Source organism: Hippocampus guttulatus, chromosome 10 (assembly GCF_054856545.1).
Source record: "Hippocampus guttulatus isolate MCC_2025c chromosome 10, RoL_Hgut_1.0, whole genome shotgun sequence".
NCBI lineage: Eukaryota > Metazoa > Chordata > Actinopteri > Syngnathiformes > Syngnathidae > Hippocampus > Hippocampus guttulatus.
In genome coordinates this window covers 16,727,753-16,746,286 of record NC_141270.1, presented here as the reverse complement: position 1 = coordinate 16,746,286, position 18,534 = coordinate 16,727,753, and the positions used below count along the sequence as shown (strand labels likewise).

The 18,534-nt window shown below is 41.9% G+C and overlaps 2 protein-coding genes and 1 long non-coding RNA gene across 5 annotated transcripts in view; 1 reads left to right on the top strand and 2 right to left on the bottom strand.

The window, feature by feature from the left end:
- Positions 1–204: 204 nt before the first annotated feature.
- Positions 205–3,600, bottom strand: zfp36l2 (ZFP36 like 2 zinc finger CCCH-type). Of its 2 annotated transcripts, none has more exons than XM_086121525.1 (2): positions 3,295–3,600; positions 205–3,194 (listed from the first exon to the last, which is right to left on the bottom strand). In XM_086121525.1, the coding sequence occupies exons 1-2, from the start codon at positions 3,385–3,387 to the stop codon at positions 2,010–2,012; spliced, it is 1,278 nt and encodes a 425-aa protein (XP_085977651.1). In that variant the 5' UTR covers positions 3,388–3,600; the 3' UTR covers positions 205–2,009. The 2 variants fall into 2 exon arrangements, with proteins under 2 accessions (XP_085977651.1, XP_085977650.1); XM_086121524.1 differs by having other exon boundaries at positions 205–3,197; positions 3,295–3,598.
- Positions 3,601–3,668: 68 nt separating this feature from the next.
- On the top strand, positions 3,669–6,790 carry LOC147199470 (uncharacterized). Its single transcript, XR_015101987.1, has 3 exons — positions 3,669–4,533; positions 5,967–6,147; positions 6,651–6,790. It is a non-coding gene; the product is annotated as an uncharacterized LOC147199470 (long non-coding RNA).
- Positions 5,198–18,534, bottom strand: part of thada (THADA armadillo repeat containing) — an 83,510-nt gene continuing 70,173 nt past the window's right edge. For both annotated transcript variants that reach the window (XM_086121523.1, XM_086121522.1), the window contains 5 exons: positions 17,883–17,955; positions 16,268–16,415; positions 15,999–16,121; positions 6,597–6,772; positions 5,198–6,281 (listed from right to left, as the gene is read on the bottom strand). In XM_086121523.1, coding sequence (XP_085977649.1) covers positions 5,946–6,281; positions 6,597–6,772; positions 15,999–16,121; positions 16,268–16,415; positions 17,883–17,955 — 856 coding nt within the window. In that variant the 3' untranslated portion in view covers positions 5,198–5,945. The remainder of the gene's footprint in view (positions 6,282–6,596; positions 6,773–15,998; positions 16,122–16,267; positions 16,416–17,882; positions 17,956–18,534) is intronic.

Genomic DNA, 18,534 nt, shown 5'->3' with positions numbered 1-18,534 from the left:
TCGTACTGAGAAGCAGAACCTCAGGCTAGAAATGACGCAGGCCAACCGAGGCTTTGTGGTGTTCTGGACTCATTTTGAATTGTCTGCAGGCTGTTTTTTTTTCCTAAACTGAAGTGCCATTGTTGTAATATTCCGTATGCGTTCATGTTTGCAACAGATCAAGTCAAAATGTGCCCAATTGTCAAATGACTGCAAAAACAAACATTTCTGTAACTTTTTTTTTCTTTTATTGGGAGATCTACAAAAAAAATGTACAGTACAAAATTAACAGTCTCACACTCAATTTGTAGTGAACTGACTCCCCGAAAAATAAACAACTCTCGTTGTCTTTTTGTCCATTTAGTTACATTCAAAAAGCTTTACTTCTGATAAAGTAGTCAAAAGTACATAGTGTGCATCCCCCTGTACCTACTATGTACAAACCAGACATGTTCAACCACTTCCCTCGGCAGCAACACTCAGACTAGATTTTGATACCGAAAGACAAAAGCTGCGCAAATAGGAAAAAAAAAAATCAAATGAAGTGGAACGTGGTCTAAGAGAGGTTATGGCTGTTGTTGTCAGAGTATCTGAGTGGTAACAACCTTTAGTTAAAAATAGAATCCAAAAACTACATTCATTTGAACCTGTGTATAAAAGATGCCATGTAAGAAAAAAAAATACTTTATTTGGTTAATTTTAAAGGCATGTCATGTTGGTGAGCCCCATAGGCACTACACAATAATACTGGGGCACTTGGGATTGCTACATTCTTAAGCACGTGGCTGGAATCACAGTGTGACCTCGTGCAGAGGAAAATAAGAAAAAAAAATACTTTTTGGTTAATTTATTGACTTGGATTCTTTGTCGCTGATCTAAATAAAACAAGGTTTGGACGGTCTATACAACCACACTGTGTTTACATTCTACAGAATCATCTAAATATGGATTCTCAGAAGGAAAAAAAAAAGCCTTCTACAGCATTGACACAAGCTCAGAAGCAAACAGCAATTATGCAAACTTTAATAAACGTAAACAAGGAAACAAAATTAATGAAATAAATATCACATACGTTCTCTTAAATTAAGATTTTTTTTTACTCATTTACAATAAAAAATAACCAAGTGAAGTTACAAAAAAAGGAGAAAACAATATATATTACTGTGAAAAAGAACATACACTCCACTTTATGCAGATTAATAATGGCGATCATAATTTAAACATAAAAGAATATAGATCTATTGCTTCATCATACTTGATAAATATAGTATGGACACAAATTACCAATGTAGCCTATACTTGTTTCACAAGATAATAAATAAGTTAAATAGTCCATAGCCAGTTATGCACCGCTATGCAAATCACTCAAACAGCTAAAAAAAATAGATATATTCAACCATCAGCAGTGATTTCCCCAAACAAACCCAACTCAAGAATGCATTTTCAACCAAGCAACAAGCCACACTAACCAACCTAACCACTGGGTAGCGCTGTGAGAAGACATATGGAATGGAAGTTGAAGCTTTTCAGAGGAGAAGAAAAAGAAAAAAAAACAAGCACTTTGAAAACTGAAAAAATGTTACTTTGAGTCAAGGCATATTCTTGGCAGGATAGGAGGAAATCGACTCGCTTTTACAGTCTCTTCGTCTTGTCAAGTCATCTAATCCCAGGAAAAGTCTGACTCGCCTGATAGAGCAATAACAAAAACAATTAATAAAAAAAACAGGGAAGAAAGGCTGGCATGAGCCCTTGGGCAAGGCACTGATGGAATGCCTTCTGTTGGCTATCTAAACTTTTGATACAGCTATATTACAGAAAACACACACACATTATAATCTAATGCCAGGTCAAGGACACTTATTGATCCCCGTGGGTGGAACTTTCCCCACTTGCCCCCCACCAGGGAGGTCAGAGCAGGGCCACCACCTCTTCAGCTGGTAGAAATAAATGTCTTGCTGCTCAAAGGCACTTCAGCAGGGTGAAAGCTGCTGACATAATCCACTACACAGAAAAAGAAAAAAAAGACACGCTCAGTCATCTGAAATCGACAGCCTGCTGAAGATTGGCAAACGTCTCCCAGCGTCCAGACTGGGCGACTCGGAGCCGCTAAGGCTCCCGGAGGAGCTGAGGGACCCGCTGGCGTAGCTCTCTCTGTCTGAGAGCGAGTCCGGGGGGCTGGGGGGAGGCTCGAACACCGGTGACTCGCTGAGACGGCGCAGCGTCTGCAAGTGGCTCATGTTGTATGTGGGGGGCGACGGGGGGCACATGCCGCCCTGCACGCCCCCATAGTGGGCGCCGCCGGCCGAGTGGTTGTTGGAGTAGCCGCCGGGGGTATGCACGGCCAGCGGGGCCAGCAAAGTCTTTAAGTCTTGCCCGGGGAAGTTGAAGGCACTGTTGATGCAAGACACGGAGTTCGGCGACAGCACGTCGTCGTAGAAGCTGGACGAGGACATGCAGGAGGAGGCGAGCGGCGGTGGGGTCCGCGACGTGGGGCTTTCGAGCAGCGGGGAGTCCAGGCCGTGGTGGCTGGAGAAGCCGGAGAAGCTAAGGCTGTGGTGAAGCTTTGGTCTGTCCCTCTGGGCGTAACAGAGCTGCTGCTGCTGGGGAGCGGGGAGGATGTCCCTTTGGCCGTAGCCGCGGGGCTCCCCCGCCTGCACGTTGTTGGCATTGGCGGTCGGAGCGGGCCGGCGCTCGTCGGCGTTGTGGATAAAGTGGCACCGGGGACCGTAGGGGCAGAAGCCGATGGTGTGGAACGTGCGGCACGGCTCCGTTTTGTACTTGGGGTGGCGTGACAAGCTCCTGAGCTCGTGGTAGCCGTGGGCGAACTGACACTTCTCGCCGTACTTGCACGAGCCGTTCTCCTCGAATGGCCGACACAGCTCGGTCTTGTAGCGGGTGGAGTTGATCTGAGAGCCGGCCTTCTGCTGCAGCACGGCCCGCTCTCCGCTCTCGCTGTACGCGCGGTCGCGGAACTTGTTTTCCTTGTTCATGAGAGTGGTCGTTCCGCTCGGCGTGTTCTCCTTCAGGCTGCTGTAAGAGGAGCTCATGGTGTACTTGTTGCCGTTGTTCATTGCCTCCGCGTTGCTGGTGGAGTTCCGACGGAAAAATCCCGGTGTGAAGGGGCCGCAGGAGCCCGCAGAGGTAACCGGGGCTCCGACCGCCTTCTTGTCCAGCATGCTGTTGATGTGAAGGGCGTTCATGTTCGTGCTTTTATCCTGCTGCGGGAGAGAACGGCCGACATGTTAGCGATGCACTCCACTCACATGGCATTGCGTTGCAACATGCATTCATTTCAAATCAAGCGAGCAGCTGTACCTTGTAAAGAATGTCCATGTCGTAGAAGGCGGACAAGACGGACGCAGACATGTCGTCGTTTCCCCAAATTTGCTGGTGCACTCCTTCTTTCATGGAGGAACGAGCAGGCTGCACTGCGACGAGCGCTGGTTTGTGCCACGACTGCTTTTTGGTTGAGGGGGAAATGATCTGGAAAGTTGCTTCAAAACAGCCGGCGGACTTAATAACCGACGAAGGCAAAAACGAGAGTGGGGATATTTTTTGTGTGTTGTTGAGTAGTAGATGGATGTGATTCCTCCCCTGAAGAAGCGTTGAGCCAAAAGTACTTCACTGCGGGCTCAAGCCCCTTTTTGCGGACTATAAATGCCTGCCGGTGGCCGGGGAGGGGCGACGTGAACTAAGTCGTAGAAAACTTTGGCCTGAGCCGCCTCCTCTTTTCCGTCTTCTCATTTGAAAAAACATCCATTCACCGGTTGGTCGCCTATTCTTTGACACCACGCCTTGAAATTCTACCCCAAAGCCACGCCCCTTCACCGTCCATCATCACAACTCTCAATTTTTTTTTTTAAATTTTGTTTTGTTTTGCTGTTTCAAACACAAGCCACATCCAAATTAAGGGAGATTGGACTTCAATTGAAACCACCACATCTTCCTCCTTAATTCTAGAGAGCTCCGATCGGGATGATAGGAAATGGATCCTCACACATACAGCCTTCCTGCAAACCTGTGGGGTTTTAACCAGCATAAATGCAGCCCCCCCCACACTTGATTTGGAAGCATGCGCATGCATTTGTAATGGAAGGAAACTGCCTCACCCTAGCGCTCTTTCCCTGTGGATAGGGTGAGACCGCAAGTATGAACGGAGGGAGTCCAGGCAGAGTGCAGGGCAATTTTTAGCATTTATCCGTTGCATAATCCACGAAAGAGGGTAACGGCAGCCTATTTCACTCTACGGGCGAATTTGACCGTCGGAACTAACGACAAGACCGACTTTTGTATTTTCCGCACAGTAACTTTTAATACTAAAATGCAGTACGGGCATCTGTGATTCCTACAGTTCAGTAAAAATAAAAGAACGACTGTGGTTAAGAACTCCCCTTCCCCCCAGCAGTCTCCCTTCTTCAAACTTGTTTTTCAGAGTCTGGGAGCACAAGAGTGAAGGAATGTGGTTTCGAGGTGAAACAACAGTGTAACACTGCCCCCTGGAGAGGGCGTTTGGAACTGGCATCAAATAAACCAGTGCGCCCCCTGCTGAGCAAGGTATTGTACGGCGACAAACCCCGACACTATTTTTTGTGCGTGTGTGTGTTGTTAAACTCAAATACGATCTTGTTCAGCATGAAGACAGCAATAATCTGCCTCATGTCTCCACATGATGTGGCCCTACTGTGACAGCTGGCTGTGCATTTGGTACCTGGGTCTTCATTAGGGACCAATTCTATCCAAAAATGCAATATACCACATCATCTGGAGCAGTTCAGAAGCACTACGGTAGTCAGGGAGCAAACAAACACCTCTCGAACTTCGATAGTTGCCACTCGAACTGTGACCCTCCGGTTCCAAAGCCAACACCCTTAGAAGATGAATTACTGAATGATGACATGAAATGTCCATTTCACAAAACACAGAGGAACCTCTCTCAGTTGGTAGGGAATAGATACGACTGGGTGTAAAATGCACAGCGCGCTACCAGAAATTACTGGTTTCTGCAACACCAGTAACCATTATAGCCTTTTAATTTAGGACCATAATTGCAAAATAGGATCTAAAAATATATCCAGTTATTTTTCAGTCTCTGACATGATTTAATATTCTCTCAAGAGTTGATGAAGGGAGAGAGGTGAAGGAAAGAGAAAACAGGCAAGGGAAAAAAATGACATAAGAGTTTGGAATCTACTATAAGCACCCTAAAAATAGGCTCCAAGCTGCTCCAGGACCATTTGCCCCATTTACTCTCTGCAGTCGAGATAAACAGTTTAATTAAAGGACAGTCATGGTGAAGTTCTTGAGAAATCCACTGAATGTGTTCTTGTTCACAGGAACCGCTCCAAATCAGACAACTCTCTTTTTATTGGGGCGTGTTGAGCAGTTCCAAAACATTACGTCAGGTTTACCGCAACAAGAAACATGGATACCAGGGAGGGAGAAGGGTTAATGTGTATGCGGCCACCGTGAAGACACACGGGCACACATGTACACAGACAGTATAGTCTATTGTGCTGTCCTCTACATTATGTAAGGGAAGGACAGAACAAAGTCCAATTGGATGGATTATTAAACACGAGGAAAGTCGAGTCAGTCAAAGTAGACTTGACAAAGCGTGTGACGGAAAAGTGGTTAGGACTGCACGACTGTCCGTGTTTTATGTTATGTGTTGTGTTTATTATTTTACTTTATGTTAACTGTTTTGTGAAGCGCTTTGTTACAGCTGTCGCTGTTGTGAAAGCGCTATATAAATCAGCATGTATTGTATTGTATGTGTGACTTCAGCCGCTTCAAATTTATCTCTCAAAATGGTTAATTTCAGACATCAACTAACAACAGGCAAAAAAATAAAAATCAAGAAGAGGAAAGCAGATGATACAAATATGATGATTAAAAACACTTTGTGAGGTGTCACTTTCATGATCACACCAGAAAATGTGTGTCCCGATTTTTCCAACGTTGCAATATTATTCAATTTCCCCTCTCAGGGTGTCCAGCACATCCAGAGCCAGAGTGGCCCTCTGCTGCTGCAGTACCAGTCGGGCGTGTTCCATGGGGCAGGAGAACTGGGGCAGGACTGGGAGGGAATCCAGGGCTTGATTGGAGCTCAACAGTTTGGCTCGGGCCTTGAAGGCCAATGTGTCAATTTGGTGAGCCTGCTCCTGGTCGGTACGTCCTAAGTCTCTAGTCTGCTGGGAGCTAAGAATGAGGGAAATGAGGTGTCTGTGAAGCAGCGTCACCCACTGGACTGGCTCGGCCCACAGGTTAAGGTTGCCCTTTTCAAACAGGAAATCCTCTTCATCCTATTCAATCAAAACAAATTGGTCCATGAACACGATGATACGAGCAACCTCCACTGGTTTTTAACACGTCCAGCACATATTGACAAACAGTTGCACATATTTGTGTCTTTAGTCAAAGGTGCAGAACAAGCCGAAAGGCAGAACAGGGACAAATGAGGCAGGGAATCTCCAGACATTAAAGTCAAAAGAGTGAAGGGAGGGGCTGAGCTGCTCTGAACAAGCTCTTCAATCCAATCAACTACTGTACTACTTGGTGGAGACATTCCCGCTAAATTGATAAAGAAATGATTAATATTATTATTATTTTTTTTTTACCAGACTGGAGGCATCATCTTGACATGCCTCCTCGTTGCCTTCTTCTTCTCCCAGCAGCCACTCTGTCAGAGCGAGGACGCCCGCTGGTACCTGCTTCCACAGTTCGAAGAGGCGACACAAGAGACTCACACCAACGTCCAAGGCCACGGGGGGACACACCGTCACGCCTGCAACATCTGTTGAACCAAAAGTCGGGGACATTCAAACATGTCACAATTGGTTGACAGGAGTCATTTAACAAGATTCTGGCATGATCTGTAATTGTCTTGGTAAGAATTGAAAAACGGTGCATGTGTTTGGGTCACGTTTTTCCACCCCCTAGCTCATTCTCAAGGCTCAAGTTTAGATTTCAAGCGTGACCTTTACCTGCGCGTTGATACATGCTTGTTGTGATAAAGGTTTCACCTTTAGGTAGGGCCAGAAGACCTTGCATTCAAATAGTACACATAACTTTATTATGAGCTAAACAGGTTCAGGGAAAAGAAAATTAAGCTCTTCAACCAAAAGCTGGAATGTATATTACTTTATTTTTTTATTACTGTCATTAGTTCAGTTGGTACAAAGTACAAACAGTTGCAATGAACAGGTGTATGAATCTTACTTTTTCAGTTTTTGCATTCCGAGTGTATTGTCTTAAATTCATCATTTTTAATCTTTTCTAGAGGTACTACCACCTTTGTCCAGGCCTGTTTTAGTTGGCTTAAAAAAATGAACCATAATTCAAAAGAAGTGTTTGATTTTTATTGGTGAAAGGGATTATGTGGCCAGGACGGCTCATTTTCCAGTCAAAAATTCCCTGATGTATTTTTTTGATCAGGAAAATGAAATTAGCTTGCATTACCATTTTTTTCCCAATTTGTTTTGGAGAAATCAGAAAATAATGACTCTTGAACCAACATGGACAAACCAACCAACATTTAGTTGGTTGGTTTGTCCATATTGGACATACCAATATGACATACCAAGCTACAATCCACAATGTAGCTTGGTATGACGTCAGTGGAACAACTGGACACAATTTGTCTCAATCACTGAATGTGCACTGTATATAATGTCCAAAACTTGCGCTCAATCGGCAACATTATGTCGACATATCTACTGATGCCCACTTTAACCGATGAAAATGGCACAACGAAAAGCCTCTCCATATGCACTCACTCTTAATGTCAGAACCTGACAGGAATAAGATTTAATCAAGAGCATTCCATTGTAACTCTTGACTGTGTTTTCCTATTGTGTGCAAACGTGAACCAATCAACAGCTGGACGCAACGGCTGCTTCAAATATTGATCAAAAACAAAACGTATTTAATACACTTCTGAAGTTCTGCAAATGTATCAGCAAAATGCAAGTACATATACAAAGATTTCCATAGTTAGGTAATTCATGAGCTCAGAGTTGGAAGATAATCAAGGGGACGGTGTTGGCACGCATCAAACGTTGCTGAATCACTCCACTAATTGTGAGAATTTGTGTCATGTTGATGGTAAAATAGCTGGACTTAAACTTTACCTTTATATAGTCACGCTAGTATTCACACAACAATGATGCATTAAGGCTACCATAGAAAGTCACCAACTAGTGTGTTTACATACTGTTGAGAAAGTACCACTATATTCCGGAAATGTTTGGGATTGGACCACTGAAGATGACCACGGTACCGTTTCAGCCACACTGTGTGAGTGGAAGTTATTGTTTTTGTTTTCCCACCTTGACCATCATCCATGCGGTTGACACCCGGATAACAGCGCAGACATCAAAAGCTTTGCAAAGTCACAACTCAAACACTACCACTATGGGAACTAGAGGAGGGCGTGTGGGGGTGCATAAAAGTTTACAACCCCTCCCCCCATCAGCACACATACAGTACAAGACACACAGTGATGGGAACCCACATTGATTTTCCTCTTGAGAAAAGAGGCGTCAAATCAGAGTCTGAAGTCTGAGCATGGGGAGAGACGCAGTCTGTGAACATTACAGGCCGCTGATTGTACAGTATTAGAGGAGATTTAGCAGTTTAAGAGCTTGGGTGACAAATTCTTTTCTTTAGCAAGAAGCCACCTCTTCTCAGGGACAGCCCAGTCCACTAACCAGCAGCCCTACCTCCAAACATAAAGGCTCAGAATGGCTGCCTGCATTTTTTCCCCCTGCACCTCATAATGTGATTTCCTTCTTTAAGCTTTTGGCGTTAAATACTTGTTTCTCAAGGAGATTGTCTTTCATGCCATGAGTGTTGGGTGACTGTATCTGTGTATTTGTGTGTGTTGGGGGTATTGTATGCAGGCATACGAGCTGCTTGTTCTGTCGTGTATATTTGTCTTGCATTGAAAAGATTTATAAAAAAAAAAAAACAATACTGCGTCATTACTTAATGAAGGAATGGAATTGGCTGAGATTGGTGTGTATTGCTGCCTTTCAACTACAATATACTGTGTAGTCTGCTTGCGATTTAAGCATGACTGTAAGGGGAAAATGTAACCTTGAGCTCCATGTGGCAAGTGTTAAATGGCTGAACCCTAGGGTGGAGCTGACAATTAAAACGACAACAACAAAAAACAACTTCTTTTGTTTCCTTCTAAGAGACTTTGGCTTGTTGTTACTTAAATTGCTTTACATATAAACCAAACTCTACTACTATGTTTGGTAGGATGTATTGCCAGTAGACTGATGAACTTTTACAGAGGGTTGTGATTGTTAGAGGAAATTAGTACAGTAAATATGCACATGCACATTGATATTTTTGTTGTTGTTGGGTTTTTCTTTTACTAAAAATGATGCAAATGATTACATTTTCAACACAAATTACTTTACTACACGCAAAGTATTTTTCTGTACCATCTAAACACATGAATGCAATTATCATAATACCCTTCTGGTAAAAAACAAACAAACTAAATAATTGTTTCTAAAAAGACAGGCACTGCACTTTTATAGTCAGAATTGAAAAAAAAAGTGGGTTCTTCTGTCTTACGTTAAGGCTACTAACAATTTTATTAGGAACCAGACATTGCCCCGAGGTGTGGGGAGAGACATAAAAAAGGAGCATAAGGGAGGGAAAGAAGGACTAAGTCCAAGACAGTGAGTGACCCGGTGTCACTAAATGTCAGGTTGTTGGTGAGAGGCGTTGTGGTATGCTCACCAGTTAGATCCTGACAGCAATTTTTCCACCTATATAAGAACTGTTGACTGGACGGCAGGGACAACTGGTCAGAGTAATTACCCTGGTTGGCTAGTTCACTTCATGACTTAAACACATACTGTATATGTACTTTGTATGTGTAAAAAACACACACACACACGAACAGTGGTCCTAACATACCCATGCGGTTACAAATGGCATGCTGTGTGCAATATATAATGCAGCAATTTGCAGTTAAGGCAGTGTGAAAGCAGCCACTGACACTGTATGTAAATGTACAGTATTTTGGGAAGTCTTTGGGAAATGATATTTGCTTTAACAACATTAGAATGCGATCAGTTTGAAAAATGTGAAGAAAATAACAAATCCCTGAATCGCTGGACGTAAACACAGCGATTTAAAATGTGGTCATGGGAGAAGAGTGTTGGGAAACTCAAGCGGCAGACCACACACGCCCCCAGCCCATTAAAAAAGAAATAAATAAATTTGTGAATTGAAAGTTTAAACTGTGCATAATACAGTGACTTTTTTCCCCTTTTTACGTGCACTACATTTTAATTTAATCATTATTTATGTTGGGTTATTTTCTGCTATGTTTAAGTACAATGTTATATTCCAACTGCATTATATTTCTTATTCTATGTTGAATACTTAACCTGCTACCGTATGGTAATGTTTATGATTTTCGTGGTACTTGGAGAGCGAAGATTTTATTTTTTATATATTTTTAGGAAGTATTTGGTGAAAAAAGGTTCCGACACACACTGCCCTATAAGACAGGAAGTGACATGCCAGAGATCTCACCAGTAAAGTAACGTCAGCAAGCCAACAACAACAATGGTATTCACACGAGAAACTTGTTCTACCTCACGCAAGCCACTTTGGAGCCGAGAGACCAGGAAGCTAAAGTGTGAGATACAGAGAGGTGTGAAACAAAAACGCATTCTTTACAGCTCCGACTTCCTTTGGTTGTTGGTGGTGAACAGTATTGTAGACCAAATGCAACAATCTTGACACCGACAGGAAACACTGGCCAGAGAGGAGTGAAAATCTCCACGACAATAAGGTTACAATGACGGGTGTGAGCTCACTGCAGCAAATGTCACTTCCAAAAAGGAAAAAAAAAAAAGTCAAGCTAAAGAGGAAACTCAACAGGGCTTAAGAAGAAATGCAACGCTCTGCAACAATGCATTTTTTTGGGAAAAGAGGTTGCATGTATACCCATTCATGCGTTTTCATCCTCTTATCAAGGTCATGTTGCAGATCCAATTATACTTAAAAGGTTCATGGTATATTTTCTTTCTAAATGTTGTGGAAGCGATATCATGCCAGGGTAGCCAACACCAAGAAAGGAAATCAAGTTGATTTTGTGTTTCTTTGATTAAAGACCCAACCACTGCACATGGGCCTTGATTGGCTTTTTGTTATTTTGACATGCATTGCTTTATTAGGGATTGCCAGGGACTTTTCAACACACTACATAACATTATGAGCCAAAGTATTATACATTTGGATTTACTTAATTCGAACATCGGCATCGGTTGCACACGATTAAAATGTGGTAAACCGATGCAATTTTCCTGTGCATTCTTGCACCATTACTTATTTCAAAAAGATTCTGTGCTTTCATTTGTCATACCATCCACAAACATTTCTTACTGGTGTTGCTGTAAACAAATGGCAAAGTACAAAGGCAAGTTGAGGCTCTACGATAATCGCCATATTCACTTTTGTCATTTTGTGTTTTCAATGTCATGCCCTCTCATAAGATGTGTGATAGATACTTTACGACATGAAGTGATCCCTTTGTTCGCACTCGTACACTGTCATTGCCGGAGGTCCGGTGAGGGGGAGCAGAGTTTGATTTCAGACCCAATTAGTCTTGAGGTATTTAGGCAGTGGTGGTGAATGGGTGGGGGTGTTGGTGTGGGAAAAAAAGGTTCAATTGGAGATTAAGAAATCTTCAAGTCATGGACAATAGCTCCTTTGTGTCTCAAAAGTGCTGGGAAAGAATCACTTCAACAAATCTGAAGTCTTCAATGCTCTTCCACAAGCACAAACAAAAAGGTTTTACATGAAATGATTTTGTTTGTTTTTTTTAAAGGAGGAAAAGGAGGGGGGGGGGGGTGAATTTGTCTCTGTACTCCATATCAAAGGGGAAGAAACATTGTCTCCTCTGAAACAATTAACACCTCAGACACTTGAGGTAAGGTAATAAAACACCAACACACACCGCATATACACACACGTACACCCCCACACCCACACAGTAAACCCGCAGAACATCAGGGAATGGGAAAGACACGTAATCAAGGGAGCCGGCACACACACACTTGCGACTTGTAGTCAACGCGTATGCAAACTCACAAACAGTAATTGGGCTTAGTCATTGTGCTCAACATTACGAAAATAAAATTGTTATTTACGGTCCAGAATCCCGAGTCTCTTTGTAACCTAGCACAGCTTGTTCAAGAGAATATGGTAAAATTAAGCAGAAAAGCGAAATTGCTGACTCTCCAGCAACTAGTCTAAGAACACATTCACATGAGAATGAGGTCGTAAAAACTGGAGTTTTGTTTCTTTCCAACATTTTACCGTCCAACAATGTTTTAAAAAGTTCCCTATTGACACATGAACGGTCCGAAGTATTAAACAATACTTGGAGACCTATTTAATAAAAGTGGTCTTTCCGTTGCCAAAACGATGTTGACAAACCAGACTGCCAAAAGTCTTGTGCAAATGGCAGCTCTTCAACGCGTGGCCCTTGAGCCCTAAAGCAAGGTTCTCAAACTGCCAGACTGTAGTGCATGCTATCGGTCTAGTTACACATCCTGGACATACATATCGATGGTGAAACTGCTCCACAATTGAAGAACAGGTTGAATATTTTGCACAAACACAACCTTTGGATAAATTGAACAAGCCAAATGACAAGTGAGATCAAACATTTCTTTTGCTCAGGGTTATCTGAGTAAGAGGGCTTGTTAGCTTCCAGACGCTTATCTCCCATATGATAAACATTCTTCCTTGAATGACATCACAGGCTTGCGAAAAGGATCAGAGGGCTTGGTAAAAGTACCAGTAGGGTAGTAAATACAGTAGAAAGGAACAGGGCAGTGGCTGACTGAGTCACCTCATTACGGTTACTTCCAGATTACAGATAAAAAGAAAATCACCATGAGCCTTGGGATAGACTTCACCTCTGTTGGCTGTTTTAATTTGTGCTGTTTTAGTGAAATAAGTGAAGCAGTGCTGCTTCTGCATGGTGGATTTAACCAACGGGAATAATGTGGTTGCAAAAGTGTGCACGCCCTCTTATAACGGGGCATGTCGACATTCAAACTCACGTTAAGCAGGATTCAACTCTTCTCGTGTTTTTTTTTTTCCCTGAAATTTTTGCAGTCGCATGTTGCAGCACAAGCCATGGTCAGCAGACAGATTTTACGGCATCCGAGGGATCTCACTGTTCAAAGGTAATAGTCAGCAGAAGACTTTTCCAAGGTATTGAATAGACCTTGGAACACGGTAAAAACGGTCATCATCAAGTGGAGAAAATATGGCACAACAGTGACATTACCGAGAACTGGACGTCCCTCCAAAATTGATGAAAAGACAATAAGACAACTGGTGATGGTGGCTGCCAAGAAGACAACAGCAACAGTGACGTAGATGCAGTTATTTCTGGCAAGTACTTCATGTTTAGCACATGTAACAATCTCCCAGCTTCCTCATGTCTGGGCTATGGTGGCAAGATGGAAGCCATGTCTGTATGTAGGAATAGTTGTTACGACAGTAGTTATTGTCAATGTGTGACATTATGTGTTCTGTTGCATTACGGTCATTTTATGTTAAATGTATTTTGTTGAACTTTGTTACAGTTGCAGATGTTGTGAAGGCGCTTTATAAATCACGATGTAATACAATAGTATTGTACAAAGAAAAACATCCAAGCCCAGCAGTACTTGGCAAAAGACAACCAAATAATCTCCCAAACACGTATGGGAAAGTGTGTTACGATGCGATGAAACCAACATTTTTGATGATAATTCCAAAAGGTATTTTTGGCTGAAGCACAACACTGCTAATCACCAAAGGAACACCATGCCAACAGTGAAGCATGGTGGAGGCAGCATCATACCTTGGCACTTTTTTTTTTTGGATGGAACTGGTGCCTGAGTCAAGGTGGAGGGACATATGAAATGTGCCAACTAACAGTCAGTAGTAGCACAAAAAGAGGAACTTCGAAGTGAAAGGAGGTCTAGCGCAGGAAATGCCCTCGCAATCTGACAGATTCGGAGCATTTTTGAATGCAGGGGTACATGTGGTATGATTATGTAAATATGGCCTTTGGAAGAAATCGCATTAATGTTTGCAGATGATGTCATTGTATCTGCCGAGCGTGACAATGGGTTCAAGCACAGAGATCAAGAAACAGTAGGAGTTGAATAAAGGAAAAAAAAGTGCCACGTCACTTCTTTGGACTTGGTTCGGATTTAACAAGTCGGGAAGTGAGCAGAAAAATGCCATTTCAGGATGTGTCTCGTGACAGTCACTGGAAACTTAGGTTTGTTTTTCAATTGAGTTGTACAGGTTAGGCAGGTAGGCCATATTAAAGGTGGAAATGACTCAGCTTGGGCTCATCTTTTTAGCTCTCCAAAAAACTACCATTGCGAAAGTGGTGTGTTGAGTTTTTATATCCACTGTAAATTTTGTTGAAAGAAATGTCTTCAAACGCACTTGTAGACATCTGATTTAAAAATGTCAGACCAATTTAGGCTTCAAAAGTGGAGTGACACTATATATATACATTTCCAATTCAAGGTTTCTGTGGGTTTTTATTTTACAGACAGTACAATGCGCTTTCTTTTGGGTTTTTTGGTGCTTTCTCATTTACTGGAGGAATGTAACTTTCCTGGCCTGGTCACACATTCAATTAAGACGACCACATTACAGTTCCACATTCCTTTTGTTTGTATCACACGTGTTTGGAATCCAATTCCAAATTTTCAGGATCATATACGAGTTTGGAAGTGGCATGACCAAGACTAAATGTAGAACTAAGATGAAATTGTACAAACAGCAACTAAATATAGAATGCAAAAGGGGGAATATCTCAGACAAACTAATCATTTGCATTTTGTTCTCTCCCTCTTTTAAAGAAAACCCCAATCTTTGTCGAGCCTCTGCGGTTGTGTCTAATTGTTAGCTAACAACTTATCTGACATTGTCTGACCTCAAGTAGGATACAGCCAGTACACATGCAGAACTCACACGCTGCAAGTGAATGGTATTTTCATCAATACTGGGTATCTACCCCCAATACTATTTGGAAGGAAAATATTAAACAGCTAAACAACTTCAAATGTGTTTTATTTGTATTAGTTCAACAAAATACTATAAACAGGCTAATTACATTTTGAAATTTTTGAATTTTTTAAAAACTATATACAAAAGTGTTGGGGCATCAAAAGATATTATTTAAGCCTTTCGGGAGTACAAAATCTCATTGAATATTTAGCATTTGACATCCCAACCACTAGGGATTGTAACATCCAGTAAGTGACTCGATGGACCATTGATTGTAATGACGTAAAATAGGTGATTTCACCACCATCATTCTTCTTATGTCAGCTTTTATGGATTGATAGAAAACCCACGTTATTTGGATATTTGTAGCTATTAACGTTGACAGCACAGAGGGACTTTTTCGTGTTTGAGTTTGAAATGTCTGCATGCATTGGAATGCACCTCGCATCTTGCCGAACGTGAGACATGTCAACGTTCCATGTCATGTTCCCGTTATGATTCTATCCATTTTAATCAATAAAGTTGAATGCGTTATAAATGACAATGCAAATATTAAATCACAATAATCAGTGATACGGCACAAGTGATCCAGGTGATCAGCCCAACACACACGCGCGCGCGCACACACACGCACACACGCGCACACACACACACACGCACACACACACACACACACACGCACACGCGCACGCGCACGCACACGCACACGCACACACACACACACACACACGCACACACACACACACACACACACACTACATGTTTCTGTGCTTCAAGCTAGCCATCACTTTATCGTTGGAGACCCAACCGGCCATATACATATATTGTTTTATAACAGCAGTAGCTAACAATATTTATAAATCAACATGGAACAATGTCTGACAAGTGCACAGTCTCTGTTGACAAAATGCTTTCAAGTGGTTCTTTCATTTCAACATTGAGTGTGTACATACTACCTGCACGAATCAGATGAGTTGGTGCATTGGCAATGAAGTCAGAGGCAGAACTGCGAACTTCCTGGTCTTCATCCTGCAACAGCATAAACAGACTGCTCCACAGAGACACTGTGCTGACCAGACCTGAACACAAACACATGCATATGTACACACACACACACCAACCCAACAGGAAGGTTTTATTAGTTTTTTCTTTCCAATATTTCACGCCCCTTTCAATATCCATCTCAAATGAGTTTACTCAAGTTGGTTCATGTTTAAGAACTCACCAAGTGGCAGCTCAGAGCTGGTCAGTAGCGTGCCCGTTGAGTTCACCAGCACCTTGGCAACCATCAGCTTAACTTCCACATGCTGCTCCTCACTGCAGGATGAGCACACTAGTGCCCCCCACTGTGATAAGCAAGTCATACTTGCAGCCTGCATGACAGGACCATGAGGAAATTAACATGCATGTAAATGAAGGTAAAATAGGCTGTCACTCAATGAATCAAACAACCGTTGATACTATTCCATTAACGACAGAAAAAGTCACAATAACGTGAAACAATAACTTTTAAAAATACAGAAAATTAACTAATGAAAACCAGGTATTACTATAATTTTGTGGTCCAACATAATACAAAAAAAATCTAACTAATGAAAACAAAAATGATGCTACCCTTATCATTAGGGTTGTGCATGAATTGCATTGAAAAGCTAATCAGAACTTTAATCAGAGTTGAATCAGAATGAATCTTGCAGTATTGTTGCATGTATTGTCAGAATTGAATGTAATGGGAGCTTGTAATACGTAATGTATGTTTGTGGGGAGTGCGCATGCATGATGTGTAGGTGAGCTGCTTTGGAGTACTAAATGGATGAATTTAAATGGATGAATTTAAGGCACAAAAATGCACAAAAAACACCCTGGGTTCTACCTTTGGCCCCAGTACAGTGAGATATTCTTGTTCCAGAAAGCCATTAAATTAAAAAAAAAAAAAAAAACTTTCCCGGAGTTAGAAGCTGGCTTTTAAAGCACATCATAGCGTACTCTCTGATTCAAAGTTAGCAAATAGGCGATTGTGAGGCTTTGTGAAGCCCTTTGGGCAGCGTCTGGTGTAAATAAAGCACGACATAAGTGCACTCTATTCACCATTTTTTTTTTCAAATAGGATTATGAGGCCTTTATTTCAGAAAAGTATAAGGAGTAACCATTCAATTCCATTCGGAAGTCATTCATCACTGTCAACACGAATGGTGGATCGCAGCTCGAAATAATATGCTGCACATCCTCAGAGGCAATTACTGCAATCTAACCATTTCTGTGACCATCATTGAAACTTGGCACCGCAGGGCTACAGACTGCCCCAAAAGGGTGGAATTTTATATTAACTTCTCCACACTTCAGATCCATTAACACTATAAGTCAGAGTGAAAATGTGGATTTACTTCGCAAGTCCTTTTACAGCGTGCGCCTGTAAATTTCAGATTAGGGCTCACTGTACCCCTAGTAAAAAATAAAAATAATGATAATAATCTGGAGCCCTGCACTGTACAAATGCAAGATTTTGAGGATTTGCTTACACACAGAAAAGGCCTATTAACAAAACAAAACAAAAAAAAGCTTTTTGGAAAAAAAAAAGGACTAGCAGTTGGGTGTGCATGTGACTGATACTATGATTATACACTATAACACTATTTTCACATGTTTTTGTCAACAGGGATCTTATGTAGAAGTTTATAAAAGCACAAAGGACATTTTCATTATCTTATCACGTTTCTTATGTTGATTAGATTAATTTGGTCTAAGTGGTTATTTTAACTCATGGAAACCAGCACCATGTACTTGGTTGTTAAAAAAACTGTTATTAATGAATGCAGTCATGCTTTAATATCAGACTTTACCTTTGGATCGGAGTTTACAACCTGGATTACCAGTTGAGATAGCAGTGTCATGGCTGCACAATACAGCTCCACACTAAAACACACAAACACTTTACAGTCAGTGAACATTAATTTACATGAGCGGACTTAGCATACTTCTAAGTCTTGTCCTATATTGGAGATAGCACATCTGTTTTCTGCTGCTCTTCACAAGCCTTCTGTCCTTACAGAAGGAATGATTGAATCTTAAGGGGTTTGACCCTCATTTGTTCGTGGATGTTCGAACTACAGTAGAGACAGGGCTGGACGAAATATCTTTATCGTATCGAAATTGACATATGAACAAAATTATCTTAATATCGAAATAAGGATATTATCAGTCGCCTGCCATGCTTGTGTTGCATGTCAATCAATCTTAGTTCGACCATCCACAATTCTCCTTCCAAGTTTGGCGTTGATCAACAGTTAAAACAAGCAGGTGACAATCATCTTGCAGGGGGGGAGAGGGAAGAGACACACACACACGCAGGGCGAGCAAGAGACACATGCAGTCGCTGCTGCCTAACAGGACACATGCAAGAAATCCACTTCCCTGTTCGCTGTCAAGTATATACGGATGGTACACATATACCGTATTTTCCGCACGAAAAGGCGCACCTAAAAGCCTTCCATT

Bases quoted from the DNA above. Each gene is read 5' to 3' on its own strand.
- zfp36l2 (XM_086121524.1), bottom strand. From the start codon at position 3,387: ATGAAAGAAGGAGTGCACCAGCAAATTTGGGGAAACGACGACATGTCT. The intron at 3,198-3,294 runs GTACAGCTGCTC...TCTCTCCCGCAG, and splicing joins ACATGGACATTCTTTACAAG to CAGGATAAAAGCACGAACAT.